General features: G+C 56.3%; 1 protein-coding gene across 2 annotated transcripts in view; it reads left to right on the top strand.

Annotated features, from left to right (window-relative positions):
• Positions 1-20,623, top strand: part of NUDCD3 (NudC domain containing 3) — a 62,039-nt gene extending 41,416 nt beyond the window's left edge. The window contains exons 4-7 of one of the 2 annotated variants that reach the window (XM_053898202.1): positions 9,331-9,474; positions 16,980-17,168; positions 19,282-19,510; positions 20,504-20,623. In XM_053898202.1, coding sequence (XP_053754177.1) covers positions 9,331-9,474; positions 16,980-17,168; positions 19,282-19,392 — 444 coding nt within the window. In that variant the 3' untranslated portion in view covers positions 19,393-19,510; positions 20,504-20,623. The remainder of the gene's footprint in view (positions 1-9,330; positions 9,475-16,979; positions 17,169-19,281; positions 19,511-20,503) is intronic. The other variant, XM_019450914.2, reaches the window with a different exon arrangement.
• Positions 20,624-27,053: the final 6,430 nt, after the last annotated feature.

Genomic DNA, 27,053 nt, shown 5'->3' with positions numbered 1-27,053 from the left:
GAAGTTTTGAGGCCAACCCCTGTGCAGACGAGACAGCCTCCGGGCCGCTCCTGCCCCGTTAGGCCATTGCCCTTGGCCGAAAGCATGCAGACAGAGTCCCGGCTGGAATGCATGACCCCCCTCCTCCCCGGGGACCACGCGTGGTCTTTGCTGAGGATGAGTCCTGCGCCTTCGCCATGGGAACCTCCCACCGCGGCACTGGCACTGAGGCTCCTGCTGTGGTGCTCGGCCCTGAGCCGTTGGGGCCACCCATGGGATTTGTCCTGCAAGCGCTGAGCGAGCGAGCAGCGGAGCTCCCTTCTCGGAGTGGGGAAGAGCTGTGGTCCCAGGACCATTTTTATCCACTTCATGCAGGGGTGTGCGTGGTAGGGTGCTCACATGTGACGTTTTCACAAGGCCTGCCCCTGTCCAGCTGTCCTCCTCCAGTCCCCGCCCTGGCCTCAGTCACCATGTCGTGAGCTTCTGGGTCACGTGTGAGTGTGCGCTGCCACGTCCCGGGCATGTTCAGGGGCGGGCGGTTCCTGACCCTGCCTGGTAGCTGGCACTGCGGTCATTGCCAGTGTCTTGCTGTTGGAGACGGGGATGCAGTGAACGCCCTCTGGTGCGTTCCGTACTGCACGTGCACGTGCCACGTAGGACGCATGCCGGGAGGCGCTGTCACAGGTGCAAAGGGTGTGGCATCCCTTCAGGACTGCTGATGGCCCCCGAAGGGGTGGGCACCGATCCATGTTCCCGTTGTCATCGTGCACAGGGGTACAGCATCAGGTTTGGGGGTGGTAGAAGCTGGATGGGTGGAAAGGGAGCTTCTGGGTGTATGTGGATTCATATTCCTCTTGGGAGTATGGTTAAGCATGTTTTTACATGTGCTGGTTAGACCTTAGGCCCTTTGCCCTAATGATTTCTAGGAGCTCTTTATAATCTCAGGTCAGCCCCCGGTCTGTGGTGTGTGTTGCAGACCTATTGCCTCATTTTGTTACTAATATTTTGAGTTGGCTTCTGGTATTTTTTTCCTTGGGGAACTTAATTTATTTTTATGTAGTCAAATTAGTCTCTTTTCTTGTGGCATCTGGAATTAGAAAGGAGTAGGTTGCGTTTTGATGGAACTTCTTTGAACCTTTGCTGCCTTATAATCCACTTGGATTTTCTCGCCCCTTTTGAGCAGCTTCGTCTAAATTCTAATGGTTTCTCATTCAACTGTTACAGAAATGAAATGATTTTTCTCTTATGGAAGACACTGCTGTGTGGTGATCTGGGCCTTATCTCATTGGTTACTAACCAGGAGCCTAACTAACACAGTATGAATTTTGTCACTTAGGAAGTTGATTATTGTATTTGATTAGGTGGAGACACTCCAGAAATGCTCCTGTTCAAAAAGTACAGGGAGAACTTGAACAGAATTAGTTAAAACTGAGAATGGAAATGGACACTAGTGTTGATTTTTAAAAATGTTATTTTAAGGAAAGGCTCTGCTACAGATTGCTGTGTGTGGATAAGGGTGGTGGGCGTGCTGGTGAGGAGGGAGTGCTCTGGGTTTGAAAGCAGGTCCTGGGTGGGATGGAAGGTTAATCATGCTTAGTAAATGTGGATGTGTTCTCTGGATGTGTCCACACAGTGCGTTCGCATGTTTTCTTTATTTATTGTTCAGTAAGGGACACATCTCTCAACCTTGTGGGTGTTCTTGATCTCATGGGGGCTTCCTTGGTAGGGTCCTTGTCAGCACCTTGGGGTGATGGCCTCTGGCCTGTGACAGGACATTCCTGAACATGAGATTTTTTTCCGGGGTGGTCTCAACCTCTGTTTCTACATTGGGACCGCCTCCCTGGTCCTTCCCCGGCATCTTAGGCCTGGTCACTTGGGATGAGGCAAGGGAGGGGAGGAGGCATCTCTGCCCTTCTCACTGCGTACCCACGTGTGTCAGCCCTGTCTTTCCCTCTCTCCCCGCCCGTGGACACACATTCTCAGTTCTCAGGGGTATGTACCTGGTGCACACGGTAGCAAAGGTAGCTCCCTTTCTGAAGGGCTGCAGACTGTATTCCAAAGTGCTCGCACCAGCTTTAACATTTTACATACCCACCAGAAGTGTGTGCGGGCTCCTGTTCCACGTCCCCGACACCTGTTGTCACCTGTTGTCTGCCTCCTGATGACTGCCCAGAGGTATCTCGTTGTGGTTTCCGTTTGTGTTTTCCGGATGACTCATAGTGTTGAGCATCTTTGCATGTGCTTATTAGCTATTTGTATGTCTTCTTTAGAGAAATTTCTATTCAAGGTCTTTGCCTTTTTAAAAATTGCTTTCTTTTTATTGTTGAATTGTAAGAGTTCTTTTTAAATATAAATATTATACCCTTGTCAGATAATTTGTAGATATTTTCTTTTGCTCCATGAGTTGTCTTTTTATTTTCTCAAGAGATGATGGGTTTTTTGTTTTTTTAATTTTTAAAAAAATGTTTATTTTTTGAGAGAGAGAGAGCAAGCCAGGGAGGGGCGGAGAGAGAGGCGAGAGGAGTCCCAAGCAGGCTCTGTACTTTCAGCACAGAGCCCAGTGCGGGGCTTGAACTCAAGAACTGTGAGATTATGACCTGAGCCAAAACCAAGAGTCAGACGCTTAACCGACTGAGCCCCTAGGCGCCCCAAGAGATGATGTTTTTTGAAGCACAAAAATCTTTATAAAGTCTAGACTGTATTGTCTGTTTATTTTTGGTTGCGCATGCACACCTAAGAAACTGTTGCCTGATCCATGGTGTGGATATTTACGTTTTTGTTTCGTTCTGTGAGTTTTATGGTTTTAGCTCCTACATAGAGGTTTTTGATTCATTTAGAGTTCATGTTTGTAGAAGGCAGGAGGGAGTGCTCTGACTTCATTCTTTTGCATGTAGACATCCCTGTCACCGTCCTGTTTATTGAAAAGACTTTTCTTTTCCCCATCGAATTGCCTTGGCACCCTTGTTTAAAATCAACTGACTATAAAGCTTATGGGTTTATTACTGAATTTTAAATTTTATTCCAATGACCTGTATGTCTGTTTTTATGCCACTACCACAGTTTTGGTTATTGGATCTTCGTAGTACGTTTTGAAATTTTTTGTTCCTTTTTTCCTCCATGACTGCTTTCTTTTGTGTTAGAGATTTTCTAGTGTAGTATTTTAATTACCTTATCTTTTATTAAACTGTATTTTGGGGATTATTGTCTTATTGTTTTCTCTGGATTACAGTCAATATAGACTTAACTTCAATGTGTATGCAGAATTGGGTTAAAAAAATTTTTTTTAATGTTTATTTATTTTTGAGAGATAGAGACAGAGCATGACCAGGGAAGGGGCAGAGAGAGGAGGAGACAGAATTGGAAGCAGGCTCCAGGCTCCGAGCTGTCAGCACAGAGCCCGATGCGAGGCTTGAACTCATGAACCGTGAGATCATGACCTGAGCTGAAGTCAGATGCTCAACCGACTGAGCCACCCAGGCGCCCCCAGAATTTGGTTTTATATGGTAATTTCTGTTCTCTGCTACTTTGTGTTGCAGCCCTTTTTTTTTTAAGTTTATTTTTTTTATTTTGAGAGAGAAAGCGTGTGTATGAGCAGGGGAGGGGCGGTGGGGGGGCGAGGAGAGAATCCCAGGCGGCCTTCACACTGTCAGTGCAGAGCCTGACACAGGGCTTGATCTCACAAAATGTGAGATCATGACCTGAGCTGAAATTAAGAGTTGGATGCTTAACTGACTGAACACCCCGCCCCCCGCCCCCGCCCCAGTACAGCAAGCACCCTGTGGTACAGTTCTTTTAAATCAAATAGGAGAGAAGAAGAGTTAACAAATGAAAGGCACACTTACGCTGTCTTCTGTATTTCCCTTTACCAGCACTCTATTTGTTCATGTGGATTCAAATTACTGTTTAGTGTCCTTTTATTTCAGCTTGAAGACGGCTAGTGTTTCTTGCAGGGCCTGTGCAAGGAAAGATGAGCCTGTTAAGTGAATTCCCTCAGGATTTTTGTTTGTTTACTCTGAGAATGTCTTAATTTCTCCTTCATTTTTGCAGGATAGTGTTGCTGGGTATAGAATTCCTGGTTGACACTACTTCCCTTCACCCTTTGAGTACTCCCTCCCACCACCTTCTAACCTGGTTTCTGGCGGCGGACCAGCTGGTGCACCTGCTGAGGAGCATGCCTGGTGTTGAGTGGCTTCACATCCTGCTTTCAAGATTCTCTCTCTGGCTCATTCTCTCTCTGGCTCTGGCTTTCTTGACAGTTTGATCTGGATGCGTCTAGGTCTTGGTCTCTCTGGATTTATACTACTTGGAGTTCATTGAGCTTCTTGAATGTGGGTTTTCAGCCATGTTTCATATATTCTTTCTACTCTTTTTCTCTTTCCTTCTGGGGCTCCATTATGCACGTTGTGGCATGCTTCTTGCCATCCCCCCGGTCTCTGAAGCTCTGTTCAGTTTTTCATTGTTTCCTTTCTGTTCCTCAGACTGACTACTTTCATTTGACCTATCTTCAAATTTTCCAGTTCTTTCTTCTGGCTGCTGTAATTGGCTTCTGAGACCCTCTAGTAGATTTTTTTGCTTCAGTTCTTTTTCCCCCAGTTACTTTTGAATTCCAGAATTTGTATTTGGTTCTTTTAAAAAAGTAACATATATTTCTTTATTGATTTTCTTAAGAGATACTGTTCCTGTACTTTCCTTTAGTTATTTATACATGGTTTTCTTTAGCTCTTTGAGTGTATTTACCATAGTTGATTTATAGACTTTCTACTAAGTTCATGTCTGGACTTCCTCAGGAATAGATTTTGCTTGTTTTTGTACATTGTGTATGGGCTGTCTTTGTTTTTTGTGAGTCTTACAATTTTTTTTGTTGAAAATTGGGCGTTTTAACTAACAATGTGGTAATTCTGGAACTCAGACTCTCCTTTTCTCCATGGTTTGTTGCTGTTGGTACTTGATGGAGTTCTTGTTTGATGACTTCTTTTCTTTTCTTTTCTCTTTTTTTTTTCTTTTCTTTCTCTCTTTCTCTCTGTCTCTCACTCTCTATTTCTCTCTCTCTCTCTTCTCTGTCTTTCTGTCTTTTTAAGAGAAAGAGAGAGAGAGAGCCCAGGAGCAGGGGAGGGGCACAGAGGGAGAGAGAATCTTAAGCAGGCTCCATGCCCAGTGCAGAGCCTGACGTGGGCTCGATCTCACAACCGTGAGATGATGACGTGAACTGAAATTGAGAGTCAGATGCTTAACTGACTGAGCCACCCAAGTTGCCCCTGATGACTTTTCTGAACTAATTTTCTAAAGTGTGTATTCTTTATCATGTGTGGCCAGTGAAGTCTTTATTTGGTGAGCTTAGTGATCAGCAAATGATTGGACAGACTTATTTATTTATTTTTTTTACATTTATTTATTTTTGAGAAACAGAGTGAGACAAAGCGTGAGCGGGGGAGGGGCAGAGAGAGAAGGAGACACAGAATCTGAAGCAGGCTCCAAGCTCTGAGCAAGTGGTCAGCACAGGGTCTGATGTGGGGCTTGAACCTGCAAACTGTGAGATCATGACCTGCGCCAAAGTCAGACGCTCAACCGACTGAGCCACCCAGGTGTCCCGATTGGACAGACTTTCTTAAACACCTAGAACCAGTGAATCTTTCTTCCACGGAGCTCCATGTACATATCGGGGCATGCCTTTAACACTTAGCCTCGCAGTTGAAAAGTCAGCCATAGCCTCCATTTCCTGCTCATGCAGAGTCTCAAAGTCAGCTGGTGGTGAGGGGTTAGGGCCTCACCTAAGGATTTTTCCTAAGCTTGCACACGGCCTGCACATTCACGTGGCCCAAATGTTCAAAACCTCCATGAACATTGTATTCCCCAGCGTTTTTTTGTTTGCCTCAGCTGTTATCCACTATTGCAGTCCGCAGTGAAATTAAAATACTTGCCTCTAATTGTTTGCAGCAAACACTCTCTGGGGAAAAGGCTTTTCTGAGTCCATTCAAAACCAGCCTAACACGTGGGATCTTCCAGGGAACTGTCACACAGGACAGGTACTCACAGTTCTTTAGGAATGGAGTTTTGAAGGAGCCCCAGCCCCTTTCTGCTGTCTCAGGTGTGCCAGGCTGTGCTGGGAGCGCAGGTTACCAAGGGACTGGAGAGTGAGAATGGGTCTAGGGTAAGTTAGAAGGTCACAAAGCTTGTGTTGCTTGCATAAATGCTCTCTGGATTCCTGCAAACCTTTGGTTAGTTTCCAAAGTTCGGAAAAAGTACATATTGACAGTTTTCACTAGTGTTCTTGTTGCTTTTTTGGAAGAAAGCTTTTTCAGGGTTTTACTCCATTATTTTCTGTTTCGGATCAGGAAATTTCTTGTGTAGCTTCTTGTTTTCCTGGTGTGTTTCTTGCTTTCTTTTTCTTGTAAAAAATAGTATGCTTTCATCATAACCTCAGAGCCACCCAGACTCTCTGGTACAGTGTATTGTCTAGAAACCACTTTCCTGAGGTCCTTTCACCTCTCATTCCAACCTGGGCCGATTGTGTTTGAGTTCTGTACAGCTCCCATCCAGGAGCTTCCTTTCACCACACTTCTAGATGAAATTCAGTATGTTGGGGATCTCTGTTGCACTTTCCTCTTCCCCCTCCCCCAGTTTTAGTAAGATATAATTGACATATAATGCTGTTATTAGCTCGGGTGTATAGAGTACTGATTTGAAGTCCGTATGTATCATGGGATGATCACCATGGCAGGTTTGGTGGCCTCCTTCGCCGTACGTAGTTACGGTTTTGTGTGTGTGTGTGAGGAGTGTTTCAGTTCTGCTGCCTTAGCAACCTGCGCACACGCGACAGGGATGTGAGCTGCAGTCACCAAGCTGTACAGGAGATCTTCCTCTGGTTTAATTTTCTTCTCATTTTGCTGTGGTTTAGCCTCAAGGAACTTTCTCAAGATACGTTATAAATCCAGAGATCTTGAATGTTTTAAAATGTAGTTATTTTAAACCTCTGCTTATTCCCTGGTTTGGGTATGAATAGAAATCTAACTTCACGAAAATTCTCCACTTGGAAGATGGAAGGCATGGCCTGCCTGTGCTTCTGCATCCAGTGTAACTGATTCTAGAGATCTTCCGTTCAGGTTCTTTGTGAGTAAACTTTTTTTCCCTGGGGAACTTTCGGGGCCTTAAACAGCTGAGGTTATGAAACCACGAGTTTGCGTGAGTCATCTTTCATTCGTTCTGTGTAGCCCTCAGTGGGTTTTTTGTCAGAAGGCACGTTTTCCTTCAACTCTGGAGCGTTGTCCCGTGGCTGCTGTGGTTTATGGCATGCCACACTGACCGCCTGATGCATCTTGTCTCTCCCTTGATGCTTTCCAGCCTTGCTGTTGGGAGTTTTATTTTAGCCTCTGTGTGTTTAGTATGTGTGAGCGTTCTGTTCTCCTGTTTCTTTTTGCTTCCACACTCCTCTCATCTCTCTGAGGGTGTGTATTGGAAATATTTTGGAATTTCCTTTCTTCCTAATTAGTTCTGTAGTCTTTGTGTTCCATGCTGCAGATTTTCCTTCAGGATGCAATTCTGAGTTCCCTGGTTGTTTTTTATTTAAAAACCTATTTTCCACATTCTTTAGGGTAGGGGATGGTGTTGATGATTTTCCCCATATCGGTCTGGGGTCTGCTCCTCTCCCACCTAGGAGGGCTGAGGGGCTGGCCACCCACACGGCCCCCACACACTGCCCGTCACACTGCTGACCAGGGTGTTTGGGATGGCGCCCCGCGCTGGTCTGGGCCACGGTGTGTTCTGTCCTTTCTGATGGGTCCTCCCCAGCACAGCCGTCCCCGGGCTGACCCTGACTCTGAGCTGCTTGGCGTCTGCCCTCCCTGCCTGCCGACTGCCAGCCGGAAGCCCCAGGTGGCCACGGCCCCCAGGTGCAGACCAGTCTTTTGTCCCTGCTCCACACTGTCTGTCCCCATGCTCGTGCTGGTCTCCCTGGAGCTGCTGGAAGCTTGTCTGTGCTGGTCTCCCACCTCCTCCCTTGTGCCGTCTGGCCTTTTCCTCTTTGTGCTTTGTTTCTGTGGGTCGCAGAGGCTGGGACATGCACACCCCTCCCAGAGTGACATCTCGAACTGGAAGCGTGTCCTTTCTGGGTCCCCTCGGTGCTTTGGCCCATCCCCTGTTGTGCAAGACCAGCAGCGTGAGCAGCTTGCCCGAATTTGGAGATTATGGTTATGTAACGCCGGCTGGGAGGATTTTATTAAAGCAAGCTTGCTCCTGGGGTGCCTCCACTGCACCCCAGGTTCATGGTCAAGGACATCTGACGGGCCAGTGATTGGATCCCCCAGGAGTGTGCCAGGTGCTGGGTAACGCCCGGTTGTACCCGTGTCTTCACGGAGCCGGCCGAGTCGACAGTAAACCCTCCCAGAGGTTAGGTGAGGGGCAGCCGTGCCCACAGGATGCCACCCAGCCTGTGTGTGGACACGTGTGGGCAGTGGCTCACCCGTCCCCAGGCGCGGCCTGGAATTCTCCTTGTCTCTGAAAGCCAAAGTTAATGGAACGGCATCTTGCCATGGGCCATCTTCCACCTGAGGGTACTTCACGTTAGGTTACGGCAGTTAGGTTACAGCAGCCAAGCCTGAATATCTATCTGTGATTCTCAGAGTTTGTTTTCAACACTTTACGTTTAATGAGGACTTGTGGGGTCACATGGCGGCGGGGGCGGCGAAGGGGGGGCGAGGGGGGGCGGGTGTCGCCTCCACACAGAATCGGATGGAGCCCACCCTTAGGAAGGCCTGGGTTCCCACCTCCAGTGTCCCTTCACCTGATGCATTCTTCAGGTGCGGTCACAAAAAGACTTTGCATTATAGACACAGATTTCAGAGTTTGAAAAGGGACAGGACTGGTTTGCTCTCCTCGTCCAGTTCGTGATCTGATGAACCTCCAGGGGTTTGGGAGCACTGGGTGCTGGCCAGCGAGGTGGGTGCCTCTCTGCTCGGTGCAGCCTCAGCAGCTCCTGGAAGAGGGCATGTGGGGGGGCTCTGCTCCCCCTGCCAGACGGCGGGATGGGAGAGGGAGGCACACCCCAGCTGCGCCACCCACGCCTGCCTGCCGCGTGGGGCTCGGTCCCCTGATGGAGCAGGGGCTTTGGTGGGAAGCCAGTGGTTTTCCCCATGTCATCGTTGTGCACGTGGAAACAGAACTTGCAGTACATTTACTTGAAGGAGATTGATGCGCAGGCCTCTTCAGGTGTCCCTTGGTTGGGATGATGGTCTTCGTCCAGCTGCCTGCTGCTCCCAGGTAGTCATGTGTCGTGTTCTGGTCTGCACCCGGCTCCTGCTTTGGAGTGTGCTGCGCACCCATCAGGGTGCCAGGTGACTCCCTTCTCCTCGGTTCCAGGTCTCGGTGGCCCTGAGCAGCAGCTCCATCCGGGTGGCCGTGCTGGAGGAAGCTGGGGAGCACGTCCTCATGGAAGGGAAGTTCACCCACAAAGTCAATACTGAGAGCTCCCTCTGGAGCCTAGAGCCTGGGAAGTGCGTTCTGGTGAGTGTGGGCATCCATGCTGGGCTGCGGGAAGGAGTGGGGGCTGGGGGCAGGGGGGGTTCCTGCGGTCTAGGGCGCCGCTCAGGGCGCCTTTGCTGGCCTCGGCCCTACAGGCCCCCACCACTTGGCACTCTGAAGTGGAGCCACGTTAACATGAGACCCACGGTGGTCCGTCCTCGGGCGCACGTGGTGGCTGCACTCGGTGAGCATGGAGGTGCTCCTGGCAGGGTCATCCCTGCACGGCAGAGCTCGCTTGGATGTGACCCCCGGTCCCAGAGGCTCCCGCTTGCCAGGTCCTGGGTCATGTCGGAGGCAGAGTCAAGTAAGGTGAGGATTGAGAGGCAGGTTGAATTTCCGGGATGCTGCACCAGAGGACGCAGAGCACAGTCGGACCGCTTGTTGGACAGCGGGGGTCTCATTGAGCCACTCGGGGCTGCAGAGCCCCAGCAGGAGCTTCAGTGCCCTGTTTACTGGAACCTTCCATGGCTCTGCCCCCTCTTCAGGGTCTTGGCCTGGTCAGTGGGTGCTGCCCAGCGGGACCTCATATGGCACAGGGTGCCTCACCAGACAGGAAGATACCAGGTTTTTGGACAAAACCTGAGGGTTTTAAAGGCACGTTCTTCACGTGTGCCAGAAAGGAAGGAAAGAAGAAAGCAAAAAAATGTGTGTTTCGGTTTTATGAAGATCTGCATCTCCGTGGAATGGGTGCCAGTGGGCCAGCCTGTCTGTGGGGACTGTCAGGGCCGTGGGGTGGAGAGGGGTCTGTCAGTGCTGGGCTGCTGGAGTTCCTTGGCACACGGGGCCCCTGCACGTGACGAGGACAACGGGTCGCAGAGCATAGGCCCCTCCACATGACAAGGACACCAGGTCGCAGAGCACAGGCCCCTCCGCATGACGACGACACCGGGTCGCAGAGTACAGGCATGTCTGCTTGGCCCTTGTTCTGAACCTAGCTTTGCACGTCCTTGTCCTTGCGAGGCTTCTCTCCGTGAGACCGCCTCCCTCTCGTCACCCTGGGGCTCAGCCCTTCTGGCCGTCAGGCTGTGCCTCCCATCCCCCCCCCCCCCCCCCCGCCAAAGCCCATCCCTGCACCCGGCCATGTGGGCGGCGGTGTCTCCAGCTCCTCTCATTTGCAAAATACCTTCACGATGATGGCCTTACTTCCCACGGTCGTGGGAGGCACAGTCAGGGTCTCTTTGCCCCCTGCCCCGTGACAGCCGCTGGCAGCTCCTGTGGCACAGGTGGAGTTGTGAGGCCGGAACCCGTGGACAAGGGGTGCAGCGGCTCCAGAGCAGTGCCCAGGGTGAGTCCTGGTGGTACCGTTGCTGTGCTCCCTGGAGGAGCATGGCTGGGAAGCCCTCACCATGCAGTCTGTCTGCCCTGACACTTCCTCTGGGATGCACGAAACCATGTCCGTACAAGGACAGGCTCGCCTCACAGCCACTGTGACCGGTGTACCTGACATCACTGCTGTGGAAACATGCTGCTCATGACTCGGTAGTGCGTCTCGTAATGGCTTTGCTTGGCAGAGGTGACTTTGACGTCCTCGTGGCCATGTTGTCTCTGTTTTGTGCGCGTGTGCCTAAGCGGGGTTGTGGCCGGGCCGGAGTGCGATTCATCGTCCCGGCTGCCACTTGTAAGCACACAGGGGGCCGGGCTCTCGGAGTGGCCTGGTAACACAGTAAACTCTCTGGAAGCTTGCTTTCTGGACCCGGACCCTGCACCTGGAAGTGGCTCACCCGAGCTGAAGCCCTCCTGTTCCCTCCCTGTCGGCCTTCCCGCTGCAGGACGCCCAGGACGGGGCCGGGAGGAGTGCCTGTGGCCGGTTGGAGGCCTTCCTGTGGTCGCCCTCGCCATCCCGGAGCTGGTGCACTTGTTGCTGCCAGGAACGCGGCTTTGAGGAGTTTTCCCTGTGGACCTCCTGCCAGCAGGGTCCATGTGGAAACCCTGGATCCCCGGGTGCCGGACAGGTCCCTCCCCACTGTCTCCAGAGTGCTTGGCTGTCTGTGCTGGAGCCACGTGTGTGCGGGCCTCACCGCCTGCCTGCCTGTCCCCAAGCTCACTCTTCAGCCTGGCCCTGGCATGGCCGACGTGTCCTGCCCATGGGATGCAGTCTTTCCCCCGTGTCTCCTCGCTCCCGACCACAGGCCGTAGTCTGGGTTTGATAGTTCATCTGTCGGTGATGTTTGGGGTCATGCATCTGAGATGATATGGTGGCTCAGCTGTTCTGACACGTGAAGGCCCTGCTTGTGTTTGCTGCTGGGAACAAGCCCGTGTCGCTCGGGCATCGGGGGCAGACGGCAGGGCTGGTGGGGCCCCTCCTCTGCTCAGCATTGCCTGGCGTTGGGAACCTCATCAGCCATGGGAGCTCGGTTCCTCACCCTCGAGATGAGGCCGAGAGCCGTGGTCGGTCACTCTCGACATGTGGGCCGCTAAGGAATATGGTCAAGGGCCCCTCTCCTGAGGGCTGCAGAGGGCCCCACATGCCCTGGTGTCCTCACCAGAGCCTGGAACCGGCATGTGCTACCTCGCGGGAGACGAGAGGGAAGTGTGAGACAGAGGAGGATGCGCAAACCAGTAGTAACATGAAGACAGGCGGAGACTGGGGCCACAGCCCATCCCTGGACCCCTCAGGAGGGGCCGGCTGGCCTCACCCGGAGAGGGCAAGTGTCCCCCACTGCCCTGGGGCAGTGGCACAGGCCTCGGGTGTCAGTGTGTCCATGACGGCCTCACAGAGCAGGTGGGCACCCCAGGACTGCCTTCACCTCAACAGAGTCCTTGGTCTGCGCCCCTGACCTCCTGACAGTCGAGGCCGCCTGCTTCCCAGCCACCCCCTCGCCCGAGTGGTTGCTTTCGGAGCAGGCAGGGGCGGCAGCTAAAACCGGATGACAGCTCTTGCCTCCCTCCCTCCCACACTCGAGAATGCCTCTCAGGCAAGAGACGTGAAGTCAGCGCCTCCCCCGACCGTTCTGTCCCAGAACCGCCCGGCACACTGTCCTCGGTTCCCCTCCAGGTGGTGCTGGTGGCTCGGTGCCCGGGGGCCGGGGGCCGGGGGCAGGGGGAGGGTCTGGGGGTGGAGTGTTGAGATGCACCCCAGGCGGGGGTGGTCCGTCAGCTGACCCTCTAGCCATTCAGGTTGGCTCAGCAGGTGCAGGGTGTTCTGGGGCCCGTGTCTGCTCAGGGGACACGGGGGTGAGCATGTGTACATGCTGTGCCTCCGCGTGCTTGGATGACTGACTTAGGTCCTTAAGTTCAGTTCTCAGAAGCAGAGTCGCAGGCTGACTGTGGTCCTTGGCCGTTTGCCAGGGGCTCCCCCCCTGCGCTGTTTCTGTGGTGACCTGGGTCCCTGTGTGTCCTCTGCTGGTCCCCCTGCACTCCTTTCTGTCTCTCTCTCCCTCTGCTGGTGGGGATGTGGGTTTCTCAGGAAGGGCCTTCCCGTTGCTGTTTTCTCGCTGGTGGCCACCAGTGTCACAGAGAGCGTATCCTTCTTCCTCCCAAATGCAGGTTAAATAACGTTAGCATTTTGGTGTATGCCGGAAGCCTGAAAACCAGTTGCCAGAATGAAATGCAGGCCCTTGGCTTTCAGCACTCTCATCTCCCGGGGTCCTGGGAGTTTCTTGGGACAGTCAGCACCTTGGCACCACCGCAGGTGTCCCTGAGCCCCAGCAGGGAGTGGGGGCGGGGGGCCAGGGCAGTAGGGATGTGCTGACAGGACCGGTGGGCCGCGCTCCCAGGGGACCCAGATACCGTCCCTCTATCCCGCAGAGACCCCGCTCAGCACCACCTGGCCGCCCTGTGCTTTCAGCACGTGGGTCCTCCCACCTCCCCCACACCTGCACCACACACTGTGGCCCTGTCCTGTTTGGCCCACGTGGTGCTTTGATTTGTAAGCTTAAAAAACTTGTGGACAACATGGAACACCAGGAGATTGCCCATCATGGCACCCCCTCCAGCAGGTTCTAGATGTGGATCCCGTCCCTCATGGTGCGCCTCCGGCAGGTTCTGGAAGGTTCTGGATGCGGATCCCCATCCCCTGACAGAAGTGCCTGCAGAGGGCAGCTTCCTGTCATCTGTCCTGGGCTTGACACGCCTCCGCGGAGCCCCTGTCCACAGCTTTCATGGATGCCTCCCCAGCCTGCACTGTCCAGAGTGCACCTCAGCAGGCACTTGGCCGCCTGCTTGGACACGGCTCTGCCATGGAGGGGGGTGGGGGAGGCAGAGGTGGTGACTCACCCGCACAGGTTGTGGGCGTTATGGGTTCGTTCATGTGGAGCTTGAAGTTTCTGTGAGGACATTTCAGGAAGCTGGTTCTGGGTCTGGGACCCAGTCTGTACAGGATCCTGGAGGGAGGCCAGGTAAGGGGGGGCATGTTACCAGGTGGCAGTGAGCTCGCTGGCCTGTCAAGCCAGGAGACTGAACACCAGCGTAGTTGGGGACGGGAGTGAGTGGGGGCCTTTGAAACACTGGGCGTCCAGGAGGAAGCTGTCGTGGAGGAGGAGGCCCCTGCCACCAGTGTGGGGAAGATGGGGTCAGGGAGGAATGCACAGAGCATGTGGCTGCATGATGTCTGTGCCTAAACGGGGGACATGCTGGGAAGGGCACAGCGTCCCCTTTGCTGTGTCCTGTTGGGGACGCTTCTCTGAGTTTAATCAGGAGGAAACACCAGACAAACCCCGAATGAAGAATGGTCTTTAGGAGAGGCCGTGGAATGTTCCAGTTGAGTGGGGACAGGACCCCAGCGCACATCCCGTGCTGGAGGGAAGGTGAGCTGCGGTTCTAGTAGAGGAAGGAGGCCCTTATGGAAATATCAGGGGTCAAGGGTCAAGGTGGTTCAGAAAAAAATCCTGGAGTTTGCTGTGTGTTACGCATGTCCTTAAACAGAGAGGGTTCGTGTGCAGACTCGTGATGATAAAGCATGTTGCTGGGAGGTCCGGGGAAAAGCGCATGGATGTGTTTGGAATTAATTGCAAGTAAAATGTTCAAAAAACCACGATGGCAGAGAAACTCGAGAACAGGTGCTCTCACCCTCGGTCGTCAAGGACTCGTGACCCGGAGCTGCTGGCTGTGTGGCTGTGTGTTTGTCGGGGCTCAGGACGTACCCCCAGACCGCGTCTCCACAAACCTGATTTTTAGGGAAGTAACAATGTTACAGTGAAAAATCAAAACCCCACGGTTAAGCCATCAGGCTCCTTTAGACCCAGGGCTTCGAGCTCTGTTCCAAGGGCGTCTCCTCGGCGCTGTCTTGTTTTGGCCACTGCAACGTGGATGTACCTCGAGGACACCATGCTGAGTGCAAGAGGCGGGGGCACTGAAGGACACGTGACGTGTTTCAGGGACGGGAGGAGGGGCTGCTTGCAGGCACAGGGCTCCTTTTGAGGTGGTGACCCCGTTGCGGAACCGGATACAGGTGGAGGTTGTACAACACTGTATATGCACTGACACAGACTCGTCGACTTTAGTTTTTTGAAGTTTATTTATTTTGAGAGAGAGAGAGAGAGAGAATGAGTGGGGGAGGGACAGAGAGAGGGAGAGAGAGAGAATCCCAAGCAGGCTGCACACTACCAGTGCAGAGCCCAGCGTGGGGCTCCACCCGGTGACCCTGGCATCATGGCCTGAGCTGAAGTCAAGAGTTGGACGCTCAACCAACGGCCACTCAGGCGCCTCCTGTGAGCTTCACTTCAAAAAGAATTTTTTTAAAGGTGGTGTTGGGATTGTCTTGGTTTTTGTTGGGTTTGCAAAGGGCCCGGGAGTGCTTGCCGTGTGGACCCAAGATGCGCGGGCAGTGCAGCCCACTGGGTTCCTTGTGTGCAGCATCAGCCCATCCTATCCCCAGGCTGCACGGGGCCTGGTCGTGCGTGCACACCTGCCCAGACACCCTGCGTGTGGTTCGTGGTTTGGGTGAGAAGGGCCAGCGGCGGAGCCTGGGGCAGGGCAGGGCTGGCCCCTGGAGCGGCAGCCTCCAGGGTGTCTGCAGAGACCCCAGCCAGGGTGACAGTGGAGGGAACACAGAATGAGCCTGGAGGGCCTCTGTTTCCCGAGATGGATCAGCACCTTGGTCATCTCTCCAGGAACAATGAAGATGGAGTACGCTTCCACTCGGGAGGTTTTCATTGCTTTGGAAGGAACACAGATTTGCACCTCAGTGAAGATTCTCAGTGTTGGGGCCTTGGCCGGGTCGGGTCCCCAGGCCCAAACTGAGGAGCAGAGTCCGTAAGAAGCCAGCTGAACGGAGCATCTGGAAACAAAATCCACCCCACACGCAGACCACGGCATTGGCGGGGAGAAGTCCTTCCTCTGCTGGACTGGCAGGCGGGGGCGCTCAGAGCCCCACGCCCCCTGGGACAGTCGGTGCGGAAGGGGGGAGGCTTATTTCTGTTGTGCCGACATTGATGCCACACTGTCACCGTGCTGTGATCCTCTCACTTGTGGCCCGCCCTGTATCCGTGCCCACAGCCCGAATCCTTCTCAGGGACCTCGCAAATGTCACTGGTGGGGACCAGGTCTGGGTTTGTGGTGTCATGATCGCTCTCCAGCCAGTAACCCTCTTCCCAGGGTGCTGCCCCGACACAGACCTGCTCTAGCTGCTGGCTGGTCACATCTGCTCTCTCTCCTGGCCCTTTGGGTCATGACGGGTTTCAGGTCATTGGATGGTAAATGGACAGGGTGAGGGAGAGTGGGCCGCCCACTTGTCAGTTCTTGGCCACCAGTCCCCAGGAGGCGTGCAGTCTGGGCCCTCCCTGTATGCAGTCCTGACATTGGCGTGTGCCGGGTGAGCCGGCAGGGCCGGGCCGAAGAATGTGGATAGAGGTTCCTGTTTGGGGTCCAGTGTATCCCTGGTGGTGCAGGGAGGCTGTGAGGGGGGCTGGGTGGGGTCCTGGGCTTCCGAGAGGACGTGGGGGGTGGGGCAAGCCCTGATCCCCCAGGCCCCTGACTGGTGCCCCGTCTCCCACACTGAGCCCCCTGCTCCCCGCCATGTGCCCCCTGACTGGTGCCCTCACACACACTGAGCCCTGTCCCCCCCACAGTGTGTCCCCTGACCGGTGCCCCCCACACACACTGAGCCCCACCCCCCCCATGTGCCCCCTGACCGATGCCCCCCACACACACACACTGAGCCCGGTCCCCCCACATGTCCCCTGACCGGTGCCCCCACACACACTGAGCCTGGCCCCCCCACGTGTCCCCTGACCAGTGCCCCACACACACTGAGCCCCGTCCCTCCCCATGTGCCCCCTGACCGGTGTGCCCCCCCCCACTGAGCCTGGCCCCCCCACGTGTACCCTGACCGGTGCCCCATACACACTGAGCCCCGTTCCCCCCCGCCATGTGCCCCCTGACCGGTGCGCCTCCCCACACTGAGCCTGGCCCCCCACGTGTCCCCTGACCGGTGCCCCATACACACTGAGCCCCGTTCCCCGCCCCCCCATGTGCCCCCTGACCGGTGCCCCACACACAAATGCACTGAGCTCTGCACCCCCCTGCCCCCCCTGCTCCGTGTGCCCCAGGTGAGCCTGAACAAGGTGGGTGAGTACTGGTGGAGCGCAGTCCTGGAGGGTGAGGAGCACATCGACATCGACAAGATCAATAAGGAGCGTTCCATGGCCACGGTGGACGAGGAGGAGCACGCGGTGCTGGATAGGCTCACCTTTGACTACCACCAGAAGCTGCAAGGCAAGCCGCAGAGCCATGAGCTGGTAAGGGGGCGTGTGGGGGAGGGGCTGTGCTGGGCAGGGAAGATCCGGTGGGGGCTGGTGGCGTGGCGGGGCTGTCCCTGCTGTGGCATAGCCGGCTGTCTGCTGGGTCCTCGCAGGCCGCTCTAGCCCGGTTGCCTGGTCTCTGTCTGGCATGGGGCGCGTGTTCCACACCTGGACAGAGCCCAGGTGGTGGGGCCGTGACGGGCAGGTCCACACAGATGCGGTAACTCCACGTGTGACCCTAGCTCTCTCCCTCTCACAGGGCTCATGGGAGTCTGGCCAGGGGCCCCGTGAGGCCTCCTTCCAAGTCCTTTTGGAACAAATGTCAGAGGCCTGAGATGTCCGGTGGGCCGGCGGGAGGGGCCCCTTGTCCACAGAGGCCCACGCTGGGGGCAGAGAAGAGGGTGGGGTGGGTGCATTCATTCATTCCCAAGAGCGGAAGAAAGGGTCACCTTTGTCAGGTTACTGTTTGCTCCCCTTGTTGGGAACCAGGACCCCAGTGTGACGGGGACTGGACGGGTGAGGGGGTGTTGCTGGGCACCACAGCCACCCACCTCCTAGGGTTTGTTTTCTTTTTCCACGTGCGTCACACACAGGAGCCCCCCAGTGGCGTTGAGATTCGGAGGTGTCCTCTGCATCCTGGGGCATTCACTGTGGTCCTGCCAATGTCGGGGGTCCACTGCTGGTGTGTCCCTTCTGCCTGTCCTGTCTTTATCCCCTCCTCCCCGTGCAGCCGGCTTTCCTGCGAGGGTCACTCGGAGCGCTGACTGCTCTATCCCGAGTGGGCTCCTGCCCCCAGTCTCCAAATCTTCTCTCAGCCGGGCTCCCTGATCACCAGGGCTCACAGGGCAGGAGGGGAGGCTCTCGGTACCTCTTGGGCCAAGTCTCTGGCTGTGACCATGGAGTTTGCGGGCAGGGAACTTGGCTTTGTGCGAGTTTAGCAGCCGGGCTAGTTTAGTCACGTGACGGTCGCCTGTGGCTGGCGGACGAAAGCTGTGTGGACGTGGACCCCGAGGGAGGGTCTAGGGTCGCTGCCTGGGAGGGGGCCGGGCGCTTAGGCCCAAGGGGGAGCAGGAGACACTTGCTGACAGGCCCAAGGCCAGGCAGCCGACGGGGAAGTGTCTGAAGAGCTTTGAAGATGGCGCTGGCTCGTGGGATGAGCTCTGTGCCTGGAGTCGGAGGGGAGTCCAGACAGACTTGTGTGCTGGGCAGCGTGCTGGCCCCAGGGCACGAGCGATGCTTTCTGGGCACCTTCAGCAGGCACGAGGGAGCCAGGGGCCACGCGTGCCCCTCCCCTGGGTGAGATGCTAGTGAATGAGTGGCACAGGCTCTGCTGTCTGGGACGCGCCCGGGCTTGGTGGGGATTTGGGGAGGAGTGTGTGCAAACGAGGGCCATCCCTGCATGCGGCCATGGGGGAAGCACGGTGTGGGGGGGTAGGTTTGGGCCACAAGGAGAGCGCGAGGGCCGCAGGCGGGCTGTGCCGGGAGCAGGGGAGGCTCAGAGGTGCTGAAGCCGCGCACAGCTGTGGACAGCTCAACTGATGGCCTCTGGAGGAAAGCTGGTCCCTGGGAGAAGGGCGATGTGTGGGGCCAGAGATGCAGCAGGGCTCACTGGTGGCTCCCTGTGAGGGCCTGACCAGGGGCCCCGCGAGGCCTCCTTCCAAGTCCCTTTGGACTTGGGGCAGGGCTGGTGTGGGGAGTGGGCTCAGGGCCCACCCCGGAGACGCAGGGCCCATGCGAGTCATGTCCAGCGTGGAGAGAGTGTGACTGAGGAGAGGGCTTGAAAGGGGGTGGCAGGAGGGAGTTAGAGCTAAAGCAGTGGGTGGGGGGCCCGTCGTACCCACTCCGTGTCGGCTGGGGCTGGTGTCCAGGTCCCTGGTGCGAGTCTGATGTGCTCGCCCCTGCTCCACTGGGTTTAGCGACGGGGAAGAGTGGTCCCAGGCAGGACAGTCCCGCAGCCTCATTGGACGCCAGGGTTTCTCCCCCTGCCCTGTGTGTGGGGGCGTGAGCGTGGGGGCCTGCGGTCGCCCAGGCAGGTCCTCCCGTGGAGGAGGCCGAGTGAGCACTGCTCTGGGCTGTGCGGCTAACCTCTGTGTCTGTTTTCTGTTTGTAGAAAGTCCATGAGATGCTGAAGAAGGGGTGGGACGCAGAAGGCTCTCCCTTCCGAGGCCAGCGGTTCGACCCAGCCATGTTCAACATCTCCCCGGGGGCCGTGCAGTTTTAGCGCCCTGGCACCCTCCTGCAGGGGCTCGCCGTCTGGTTGGCCCCTGCCAGCCTTTCTCTCAAGGGTGAACCCGTGGCTCCCAGCCCCGCATCTCCAGACTGTTCCGGAGCAGCGTGGGGTGAGCGGGCCGCTGGCCCCCCCCTGCTCTCCTCTCGCTGCTGTGCGCGCTCTGCTTGCTTTCCCCGTGGGGGGGCGGGGGGGAGGTGCTGGACCAGCACCCCCAGGTGCAGGGGGCACGGGATCCGAGCCTTGACCTGACTCTGGGCACACACGTGTGGTCTCGCTTGGCCTTTGTGTGTGTCCGCTGCCTGCTCAGACCCGTCGAGGAGCAGAGTGGGGTCTTGGTCGCCGCTTGGGGACGTGGGCCACAGGCACAGCAGGAACTGTCCTCTGATGTCCTCCTGTGGACCCGGTCCTTGTAAGAGAGCCGACTGGGCACCCTCGGGAGATCACAGAGACCACGATGCGGCAGCCCGTCCTCTTCCACTGAGCCCAGGGCCACTGCCACCTCTGCTCTGCCAGCCCCGTGGCCGTCGCTGTGGGCCACCCTCGTGGGCTCTGCCCTCGGGGCTGGGGAGAAGGACTCCTTCTGGGGGTGGTCCTTCAGGAGACCCCTCCTTTCACCTGAGTAGCTGGGAGCTGGCATGTCACAGTCATGTGGGGACAGGTTTCTGGCTCAGGGTGGCCAGAAGTGGGTGGGGAACCCCTGAGTCTCCTGATCGACCAGGCCTCAGGTGGCTCTGGTGCCATCGAGGGCATCGCCAAGCTGCTGAGACCCCTCTTCAGGCCCCCCGGATTTGCACGCCTGTGTGCTGACGTGCGCGTGTGGAAACTGTTGGTGAGGGTGTGCTACTTGGGAGATGAGGGGGGGGCTGTGGACTCTGTGGTCACGTGTCTTCCTTTGCCCGACTTTGTTTTCAGTGTTGCGTTTCTGCCCACCCTGCCTGCCGTGACCATATCCTATCTGCGTCTGGGAGCGGCCGGTGGGGCCAAGGCACCCGTCCACGTGGCTGCTGCTGGGCCACCCTTGCCCTTCCGTTGGGCGTCCTCTGCCCCTTGCTGCTGGCCTGGGCCCTGGAGCCCGTGCAGCCTGCGTGTTTTCTCTCTTTAGACACGGCAGCCGCAGACCGGCCACTGAGCTCCGTCAGCGGAGGCCCGAGGAACAGCGGGGTGCCTGCCTGCGAAGTCCCCCTTCTCCAGTGTCTGTTTGCAATAAATCTGTATTTAAGCACTTCAGGGTCCCTGTGTGTCATTTGAGACGTTGTCTGTGTGTGTGTGGAGGTTTCTGGGACTCCAGCCACAAGGTCCTTGGCTCACGTCCACTGCAAACACCAAAGCGGAGAATGCCTCAGTGTCTCGTGAGCCAGGCCGGTCTCTGACCTGTGGTTTTCGGAAATCTGATGAATTTTGGATCAAGAGAAAAGGATTGTAGCTACAGGGCCCCCATCTGTCTGCGGCAGGTTCTGGAAACCCAGGGTGAGCACAGATCCCAAACTGTGGCCAGTGGACCCTCACGCCCACGTTCCTGTGCACTCTGTCGCGGGGGGGACCGCACTCAGTGGGCAGGGCTGGCGCTGTTTCCTGGTTTGCGATTTTTGAACCAATGGAGGGGGCACATGACCCTATTACGCACAGATGCCCAGGGCCAGAGATAACCCGCCAGGGAGGAGTAGCCCCATCTTTCACGTTTGCCCCAAGGTGTGTGGGAGGGGGAACAGGGTCCGCGGTCTGTGTGGAAATGCGTCCATGGGGCCGTAGCTCTTGCACAAGGACATGTGTGCCCAGAAACGTCTGCCCCACGGGCAGGCCCAGCTGCTGCCTGTGAGTCCCCTGGACAGCAGGTTGGTGCTCATGTGGACATGGTGGGGACACCACGCTCCTGTGTTGACACTGTCACGGCTTCGGGGGTGGAGGTGTGGGGAGTTAACCTCTGTCACTTCAGGCTCTGCTCCCCAAGCACCCAGCTGCACCAGCCTGGCAGTGTTCTTACCTGGCAGGGTTCTTTACGGTCGGCCTGCCCACGCAGGTCTGCCAGAGTGCGGCACCTCCTAGATGGGGTCAGGGGACAGGACCAGGTGCGAGGACACTGCAGCCCATGCCGGGAGAGTCTGGGCTCCCGGGACTCAGTCTTGTTCGTGTCGAGGGGAGGGGGTCACACGGTGGGATGGGGGCACACCCCGGCTGTGGACAGCAGGCCTGGCAGCCTGACGTGGCCGTCCTGGGTAACTGGTGTCCTGCCAGGCAGACCTGAGACCTCCATCCTGGAGAAGGAGCCCAGGCCTGGCCTCCTGCTTTCCCAGGCTTGTTTACCAAAGCCGGATGGGCTCTTTTCGGTCCACACAGTGTGGGAGGCCTGCAGAGGTGACACCCCTGAGGCTGGAGCTAGTCCCCGCTCCTGCCCCACCCCCTGCGGGGCCCGCCGGCCTCTGCTGTACACGTGGCACTGGCCTGGCATTGGCCGGGCACTCTGCAGGTGGGGGTTAGGCCCCCGGTGTCATTTGCCGATGGAACCCCCACAGCCCAGACATTCCAAGAGGGGGCCCTGAGATGTGGCTGACCACTTCCTAATCTGGGTCCAGGCCAGCTGCTCTCCTGGGGCTCCTCCCTAAGGAGGGGTTCCAGTGTAGGTGTAGAGATGGTGGGGCCAGAGGCCAGGGGGAGCCCACCCCTTGGGCAGAGTGGTAAGGAAGCTGGCCAGGTCAGGACCATCCTGTGGCCTGGGGTGTGGCCCCCGGTGGGCCATAGTGGGGAAGTGCAGAGCCATCCAGGGTGTGCTGTCCTCAGAGGGGTTGATAGCAGCCACGGGGGGGCCTGGGGACAGGAGACCTTAGACCGGGGCTCAAGATGCTAGCAGAGGCACTGAGGGAGGAGGAGGCAGGGACTTGGAATGAGAGAATGGTCCTTGGCCACGAGGTTTTCCCTCACCCTGACAGGTGACCTCTCCCCATTTAAACCGACACTCTGGGCCCACGTGGTGAGGGAGGGAGTGGGCAGGGGGGCGTGTTGCCCACCCTGTCTCTACTTCCGGTGGGGAAGGGGGCAGGGCCCGCCCCTGCCTTCTGGGGCGCCAGCATCCTCAGGGATACCTGGCAGGGTCAGGACTGCCCCGCAGGCCAGGTGCGTCCCTGTCCTGGTCTCTGGATGGGTCAGGTATGTCAACCCCCTCGGTTAAGGGGAGGCAGGCTGTGTTTCTGGAGCACCGGGCACACTAGAGGTCACAAAGTGCATCCTGGGACTTGGCAGGGATTGTCATTGCCCCTGATAGTCACAGGACAGTGTGCACTCTGTGTTTACAGTTGAGTACGCAGCCCTGTCACCAGAACCCTGGGTTACCTGGGCTCGTGATCCAAATAAAGCACAAAGATCTGGGGTGAACGCGACTGAGGATGGATTCTGCAGGCCAGAAGAGCCCCCAGTGCACCCCAGGGCCAGGACAAGGGGTGGTGAGGTCCGCTCACCTGCCGGGAAGGTGCAGGTCAGGGCCCAGGTGCAGGATGGCAGTCCTCCAAAGCTACCTACTGACCCCTGTGGGGGTGTTGTGGCCCCTGCAGAGGTGGGTGCACCTGAGGGTCTCCCCAACCTCACCCCAGGCCAGAGGGTACCACGGAGGTGTGGAGAGGGCCCCTTGCTCCTCAGTTTCCGCAAGAGATCCCTGTCAGTGCCTGTGGCCCCTCTGGGGGTCCCACAAAGAGGGCTCAGCACCGGGGGACGCACCGTCTGCTGCCCCCTTGCCTCCAAGAGCCGGGCCTCCCACCCACCCTGGACCCTCTAGACTCCTGCCCCCTTGGGAGCTGGACCACGCCCCGGACCATCTTCCCTGGACCCTTGACCCCACCCACCTTCCTCAACTGTACCCTTGTGACACCAGAGAGTCTGACAGCCGCCACCAGCACCCTGTCCTTCAGGGACCCCCACTGCTGGGCCTGGTTCCCTCGGCCCCGTCCCCACTTCCTCCCCCACCTCCAGATGGGAGGTGACCTGGCAGCCATGGCCACAGCTGTCAAGAGGCCACAGCTTTTAAAATGTGGTCAAAGTCCCAAACCTAAAGCTCACCGGTTAACCGTGTTCGAGTGCGCACCTCTGTCACCACTGTCTGTCCTCAGATCTTTCTCATTGTCCCAAAGTGAAACTCACACCCATCAAACTATCTGCATTTGTTGCTGGCGTTGAAAGGGAGATTTTACCCAAGTTCCGGTTTCTGGGCGCTCTTGTAACCTTGGGAGCCAGGGAGTGCTGGGGCGGGGGATCTGGTGGGCAGAACTGACCAGCATGGCCCCACCACTGCACCAGGCAGTGGGGAGGGGGCACCGTTGTGACCCAGCTGACCTGGATGGAGCAGAGCCGGCTACCCTGGCAGAGGGAAAGCCCAGATAGTGTGTGTTGGGGGCTGGGGGGCCAGGGCAGGAATGTGCTTGGGGCACAGGGGCCAGAGCCAGGGGCCTGGGGTGCAGACCGGCTCTGGGATTTAGGTCCCGGGCAGAGGTGGGGGCTGGGCTGCAGGTCCCGCCCACCCAGGACAGGTGAGGGGCCACCCAGAGCGGGGGCTGCCAGGGTGGGGGAAGGTGGCCAGCAGCACAAAGCCCCCCACCCAGAACCGGGGCTATGTCCCCTGACTGTGCTAACAGGGACTGCCGCCAGGTGGTAGCCCTGGGATGAGGTGGTCCTGGACTATCCAGGGGCCCCGTGTTCTCACAGGCAGCCCCTTGGGCAGGAGGGGCCAGGTAGTAGAAGGAGACATGGCCACAGAAGTGGGTGTGGGGGCGATGTGCTTCAGGGGTGGGGCAGGCGGCCTCTGGATGGTGGGGGGTGGGGATGCTGCCCCTCCTGATTTCAGACTTCTGACCTCCAAACTAAGGACAACTTGTGTTCTTAAGCCCCTGAGCCTGCCGGCTACAGCAGCCCCAGAAACTCCTGTGGGAGCGGCAGGGAGTGGGGGGAGCTGTGACCTTGGGGGCCAGGGGTTTCTGCATGCGTATTTGCCCAGTGGTGCTGGAGGGATTGCCCCCTATGGCTGTTGCTTCCCTCCTGGATCCTGTCTTACCCGGTCCCAAGCCAGCACAGCCTAGCCTGTAGGGTGGTCGCCAGCTGACCTCCTGGTCCACCTCCCTCCCTCCCTGTCAGCGCAGAGCCCAACGTGGGGCTTCAACCCATGAGAGCTTTGGATCATGACCTGAGCTGAAGTCAGATGCTTAACCGACTGGGCCACCCAGGCACCCCTAAAAAAAATTGTTTTTAATGTTTATTTGGAGAGGGAGGGAGAATCCCAAGCAGATTCTGAGCTGTCCGTGCAGAGCCGGACTCGGGGCTCGATCCCACAAACTGTGAAATCATGGCCAAGAGCCAGACACTTAGCCAACTGAGCCACCCACGCACCCCTGGGGTCAACTCTTGACTTCTGACGTTGAGATAATTATATGGTTAGCCCTCCAACAGCGCAGGTGGTGACGCTGTATAACCTGGGACCCTCTGAACTGACTACTGATGGTCCACTGTTGACTGGACCCTTACCAGTAGCGTAACAGTCAGTGAACCTGTGTTTTGTGTGGTCCGTTATTACATGCTGTATTCTCACAATAAAGGAAGCCAGAGAAGAGAAAGCGTTATTAGGAAAACCAGAAGGAAGAAAAAATAACATTTACAATTCTGTGCTGTATTTATCGAAAAAATTTACGTATAAATGGACCTGCACAATCCAAACTGTGTTGTTTGAGGGTCAAAGGAGACTGTGGTGTGTCCTGGGCCCCGTTCACTCAGCCCCTCCCCCAGTGGCTGCAGGACAAGGACAATCCAGGGGACTGACTGGGACAGCCCACGGAACTCGGATTCCCAGCGCTATGCGTCCCCAAGCGTGTGCAACGCTGTGGTTTCATCACATGACGCTCTGTGCATCTGCTCTGTTCATCATGGGGTGGCCACAGGCTCCCGGACCCCTGGGAACCCCTGTCAGTTCTCGGCCACCGCCGTCACGGGCATGCCGAAGGCTGTGCTCTTGGATCACGTGGTACTTCCCTGAGACCGCCGTTCTCAGCTCGAGTTCATGCCAGCCGTGTGAGTCAGGAGCTGACTCCTCGCTGCTGCTGGTGCGAGGCCCTGGACGGGAATGGGCCGCACACGGGGCCCAAGACGTTCTGGTTCCCAGTTTGGTCTATTAAATTTTTTTTAAAATCTTTATTTATTTTTGAGAGACAGAGACAGAGCACGAGCAGGGGAGGGGCAGAGAGAGAGGGAGACACAGCATCCGAAGCAGGCTCCAGGCTCCGAGCTGTCAGCACAGAGCCCGACGTGGGGCTCGAACTCACGAACCCTGAGATCATGACCTGAGCCGAAGTTGGACGCTCAACCGACTGAGCCCCCCAGGTGCCCCTCCAGTTTGGTCTATTAAATAGAGCTGCTCTGAGCGTTCACGTGGAGGCTTTTTGTGTGAACACAAGTTTTCATTTTGAAACCAGCCACTGCTGGCCGTGAGCCACGCAAAGTGGGCACCTCTAGAAGGTGGGAAAGGCGAGGAGAGGGGTTCTCGCCCAGGCCCTCTGAAGCGATCAGCCCTGTGGACACAGACTCTAGTCCCGTCTGAGGCTCCTGCCCTCCAGGACCATCAGATAATAGCTGTGTTTTCTCAAGCCGCTGAGTTGCTAGTACTTTGTCACGGCAGCAGCAGGACGCTAATTCAGGCAACCTCTCCGACAGGTGTGTGCTGGCGTGTCGCCAGGCTGGCAGCTGCATTTCCCCGGTGGCCGGACGGCTGGCCTTGTCCGGAGCTCTCCAGCCGCGCGTCTTCCTCAGTGAAATGTCTGCCCTGTCTTTTGCTTGGTTTCTAATTGGATGGATTGTTTTAATGTTAAATTTTAACTCTTTAAAATATATTCTAGATAAAAGTCCCTTGTCAGATGTGTGATTTGCAAGCAGTTCCTCGTAGTCTGGAATTAGTCGTCTTAGCCTTTTAACTTATTCTTTCTCAGAGCAAAGTTTTTAATGTCATGAGGTCCAATTTATTGAACTTTCCTTTTATGAATGATGTTTTCAGTGTCTAAAAGAGTCTAAAAAATCTTTGTGTGGATCTCAAAGATTTCCCTGTTTCTTTTTTCTCTGAGTCTTATAGTTTGTGTTTTCATTGAAGTCCATGATCCATTTTGAGTTCATTTTTGTCAGGCGTGAAGCTTAGGGTCAGGTTGGCCTATGATAGTCCAGTTTCTCCGGCATTTATTGAAAAGACTCTTTCCTTCCCTGAATTGTTTTTGCTCCTTTGCTGTAAATTAACTGGACACAATTATGTGGATTGGCTTCTGAGTCTTCAGCTCTGTTCCACGGCTCTGTGTGCCCGCCCCCCACCAGCACAGCCCTGCCTTCCTCCCTGGAGCGGTGTGCTCAGCCCTGACCCTGTGGGTGCTGTCCTTCTTATTCATCATTGTTTCGGTTATTCCAAGGTCACTCCCTTTTCCTATAAAGTTTAGAATCAGCCTCTTCATGTCTACAAAAAAATCTCACTGGGGTTTTGGTAAGAACTGCATTGAAACTGGACCAGTTTAGGAGGAATCACCATCTTTGCCATGTTAAGTCTTCCGATCCTTGAACATGGTATTTCTCTCCCAAGCTGTTAGATCTTCCGTTTCTTTCATGGGTGTTTGTAACTCTCCTCATGTAGATTCTGTACACATTTTGCT

This window comes from Panthera pardus, unplaced genomic scaffold (assembly GCF_024362965.1).
Source record: "Panthera pardus isolate Hobbes unplaced genomic scaffold, ASM2436296v1 HiC_scaffold_8, whole genome shotgun sequence".
Taxonomy (NCBI): Eukaryota; Metazoa; Chordata; class Mammalia; order Carnivora; family Felidae; genus Panthera; species Panthera pardus.
The sequence above is the reverse complement of the archived record's forward strand: the minus strand, read 5'-3'. Positions and strand labels throughout refer to the sequence as shown.